General features: G+C 55.9%; 1 protein-coding gene across 1 annotated transcript; it reads left to right on the top strand.

The window, feature by feature from the left end:
• The first annotated feature begins 2,167 nt into the window (after positions 1-2,167).
• On the top strand, positions 2,168-3,500 carry FJX1 (four-jointed box kinase 1). The gene has a single exon (XM_060262817.1). The coding sequence runs from the start codon at positions 2,199-2,201 to the stop codon at positions 3,465-3,467; it is 1,269 nt and encodes a 422-aa protein (XP_060118800.1). The 5' UTR covers positions 2,168-2,198; the 3' UTR covers positions 3,468-3,500.
• The last annotated feature ends 694 nt before the right edge of the window (positions 3,501-4,194 follow it).

The raw sequence follows: 4,194 nt of genomic DNA, 5'->3' as shown, positions 1-4,194 counted from the left end.
ATGTATTCCTGCTGGTATGTAAATAAATGGTGACATCAGGGGGTGTGGCCTAATATACAAATGAGTTCCTGTTGGGCTTTTTCTACCAAAAAAGCCCTGCATGAGTGCATGCCTCTCGTGGAAAATGTGCACTATGAATAAGGTAAATTCAATTTCTGAATGTGCTACTTGCAATGATATTTTACTGCCATACACTCCATTCAGGCTGCCTGTGGTCAAAAAAGATGCTGATATAACAACGTCAGAAAACCAAGCACATTTACTTGGAGTTAACACCCCCCCCCCCCGAACTTGGTTAGAATTGCACTAGAATTGAGAGCTTTAGAGTGACAATCATACAGGGGTTGACTAAAGAGGGCATGGAGAAACCATTCACCATCTAGGGAGAATGCAGTATCTCTTTCAAGGGAAAACAAGAATGAAACATCATCAGAATGCAATATTTCTTTCAGAGATGCTTTCAACAGAGGGTACTCTGTCTTAAAGTAAGGGCCTAAAAGAATCATGGAGAACTTGAAGCAGATGTCTGTCCAAAACCTATCAAGATTTTTATATACATCAGTTGACCTAAGAGAGGCCCCTTATCCCTGCCTACTTCCACATTTTTTCACCCTTTCGAAGTTACTCTAATCTGGGCACTCACCATTCTTCAAATGTGTGGTGAAAATATGATCCATCCTATTTATCCCAAAGACGCAAGAACTAAGGATGTCAGAATAAGCCAAAGCACAGTTTGAGCCCAGAGCACAAATGGAATCTACATCTACCTCTCTGGATCCCTATGGACTCCAGCTTCTCCATCCATTGTATGTTTATATGGAAATAAGAGGGGACTGAAGGCCCTGACCTTGATAACCCAGGATAGCCTGATCTTGTCAGATCTGGGTTGGTCCTGATTAGCAATTGGGTGGGAGACCACCATAGAAATCACAGGTTGCTGTGCAAAGGCAGGCAATAGCAAACCACCTGTGAACATCTGTTGCCTTGAAAATCCTGTGGGGTTGGCTGCAACTTGGGGGGGGGGAGAAACTGGGGCTTACTTCCATGTAAACCAGAGTAAGACTGGGAAGTAGATCTCATTGAACTTACTGGATTTGCTGAGAGTCTTACACTGATTTAGAGAAAAGGGGTCACCTGTCATCTTGGCATTAATCTATACTTTTGTTCACAGTTCCAGGAGGGGGGGCATATTTGGTGATATTCTACCTTAACCCATCCTTAAGATTTTACTGACAAATTTCAAATACTTTCTACTTAATAATCATATAACCTAAAATCAGGCAAAATCTTGTCCTATTAAACTAGAAAACTATGCAATTTAAACCATAATGGATGAGATTAAGTCATGGATGGGGCCGGGCAGAAGAACCAGAGTGCAAAATTAACTGTCGTTTTTGAGTGAAGTTGCCTTCCCAGCAATGATTCAGTGCTCAGTGGCTGCCCTGCAAGACAAACAGGACTCAAAAACCACTAGTTTTAAATTGTGTTTTTTTCTAGGAATGGAGACTGATTGCACCGAACTCGCCTTCCCACCTACGACGTAAAAACCCTGAAGTAAAGCTGGGTATTGTTTCGTTATTAGAACCCCCACAAATCTGACCTCATTCAAACGGACATCCCTTTGAAATGTTCATAACGCTTCTCGCTCGCACCTTTTATTCTAAGCGTGCCGAGTCCTTTGTGCTACCCAAACCGAGTGGGCGGAGGGAGGAGCAGCCAGAGGCAGCCGGCAGCCCTGCCAGAGACGCCTCGGCCCGCCGCTGGAAACTAGGGCCTGCCCTAAGCACAGCCCGCTCCGGCGCTGCCGGCAAGCGGAAGGGCCCTCACGCCTTGCCTGGCCCCCCGAAGGGCACCAGCTCCCGGCTGTGGCCCCACCCGCCGCCTTGCCGTTGCCGCTTTAAGCCGAAGCCCACGCTGGGCGGTGGGCTGGGTCCCCGCGCCCCCACTTCCCCACGTGGTCTCGGTGCCCGTGAATTGCGAGCGGCGGAGGGTCTCCGAGCAGACGCCGGTCCCGCGGCTGAGATCAGGGCAGCTATCCAGAGCCCGGCGTCTTTCCGCTGGGGCAGCTGGCTCTCGGTGCCTGCCCCGGGCAGCCGCAGCCGCCATGAGCGACGGCAGCGCGGGTCGGGAGAGCCGCGGGGTCCCGGAGCAACGGAGCGAGCCCGCGGCAGACTCAGCCTAAGCAGCGGGAGAGGAGAATGCGACGCGCGGGTCTGGCCGGGCTGGGCTCCGTGGCCGTGCTCTGGCTGCTGGCTTTGGCTGCGCTGCTGGGGCTGTGGAGCCAGCGGCTCGCGGAGCCGGGAGCGAGCTTCCCACAAGAGCGAGCCGGCTCGAGGCGGGCGGCTGAAGCGCCGGTGGAGTCCAGGGGGCGCCTGGGTCTCGCCGCCCCGAAAACTTTCCGAGCGCTGCTCACGCTGCCGGGACAGCCCCCGGACGGCCCGAGCGAGAGCGAGAGCGGGCAGGAGCCGCCAGCGATGGGCGGTTTGGAGCAGCTTCCCGCTTCCTCGGCGCCGCCGGTGCGCGGGGGGATCTTCTGGAGCGGCGCGCTGGAGGCTCAGGTGCCGCCGGGCTTCTCGGCGGAGGCGGCGGCCTCGTGGCTGCGGGGGGCGCGGGAGGCGCGCGTGGTGTCCCTGGAGCGGGGCGGCTGCGGGCGCAGCTCCAACCGGCTGGCGCGGCTGTCGGACGGGAGGCGCGCCTGCGTGCGCTACGGTATCAACCCGGAGCAGATCCAGGGCGAGGCGCTCTCCTACCACCTGGCCGAGCTGCTGGGCATTCAGGAGCGCCTGCCGCCGCTGGCGCTCTCGCTGGTGGAGACGCGCGGCGGGCAGTGGGCGCAAGTGCGCGACGAGCTGCGCGGCTCCCATTGGGCGGAGGGCGCGGTGGTGAGCGTGGCGCAGTGGGTGGACAACCTGACCGAGGTGGTGGCCCCCGCCCCGTGGCGCGCCGAGGCCGGCCGGCGCCTGCAGCCCCTGGCGGCTGGGGAGTTGCGCGGCCTGGCGCCGGCCCAGCTGGCGGAGCTGGTGCAGTGGAGCGACCTGATCCTCTTCGACTACCTGACGGCCAACTTCGACCGGCTGGTCAGCAACCTCTTCAGCCTGCAGTGGGACCCGCGCGTGATGCACCGCGCCACCAGCAACCTTCTCCGCGCCCCCAACGGCGGCCTCGTCTTCCTCGACAACGAAGCCGGCCTCGGCCACGGCTACCGGCTGCTGGCCATGTGGGACAAGTACAACGAGCCCTTGCTGCGCTCCGTCTGCCTCTTCCGCGAGGCCACCGCCCAGCGGCTGCGGGAGCTGCACCGCCTGCGCAACGCCGCCGCCGAGCTGCGCCGCCTCTACCGGACTCGGGAGCCGCTGGCCGAGACGCTGGGCTTCCTCTCCGACCAGCAAGCCCAGCTGCTGCAGGACCGCGTGGACTTGGTCCACAAGCACATCTTGCACTGCAAAGCCAAGGCCGCCTCGCTGTGACCCCCCGGCACCCACCGGAAGAGTGTCCTAGCCAGGGGGTTGGGCCTCCTGCAAGAGCGCCAGTCCTGGAAGGGACTCGCGCTGCAACCTGCGTGGAGGTGGTCGCCAGGCACCTCTAAAGCCAGAGTATTGCTGAAGTTCCCAGCAGGAATATATGCCACAGCCAACAGGAGCACTGGGGAATCAGTAGTGTGTAGGGTCCTTGTCATTTGGCTACAGGGATCCATCAGCAGAATGTGCTTCTTCTTTGATACTTCACTTGTGGTCCAGTCTCTGAACTTCCAGTGAAACCTCACACTGCATTGTCTTCAAGTACCACTGCTTCCAGATTTGTACTTGATCCACAAAAGAGAACTGAGTAGGTTTATATAATTAGGAAGGATGCACTAAAATACACACTGTGCTTCTTTTTTTGAGGCATGAGATGTAATGTTAGCCCCTCAGTATCCCTGTTCTGCACTATTGTCTGTTATAAGACTAATAATATCTCCTCTACAGTCTCCCCCATAAAACATTTTCTTAATGTTTAACAGTGCTTTGAGGGACCCAATGAATGGTCAGGAAGTACTTGATGTTACAGCATTACTGACCAAAATAGTATGAACCTGATCAGCTCCTTTAATGGGAACCAGTAGGAGCTCTTATGGAAAAGTAAAGTCTAATATTTGTCAGTGTTTTGGTTTTACACAGGCTTCACTTTCCAGAATAGGTGTTTTTCTACTGAATC

Source organism: Heteronotia binoei, chromosome 21 (genome assembly GCF_032191835.1).
Source record: "Heteronotia binoei isolate CCM8104 ecotype False Entrance Well chromosome 21, APGP_CSIRO_Hbin_v1, whole genome shotgun sequence".
In the NCBI taxonomy this organism is placed as follows: domain Eukaryota; kingdom Metazoa; phylum Chordata; class Lepidosauria; order Squamata; family Gekkonidae; genus Heteronotia; species Heteronotia binoei.
Note: the sequence above shows the minus strand (reverse complement) of the source record. Positions and strands in the feature narration are given on the sequence as shown.

Excerpts from the sequence above, each read along its gene's own strand:
- FJX1 (XM_060262817.1), top strand. The coding sequence starts at position 2,199 with ATGCGACGCGCGGGTCTGGCCGGGCTGGGCTCCGTGGCCGTGCTCTGG.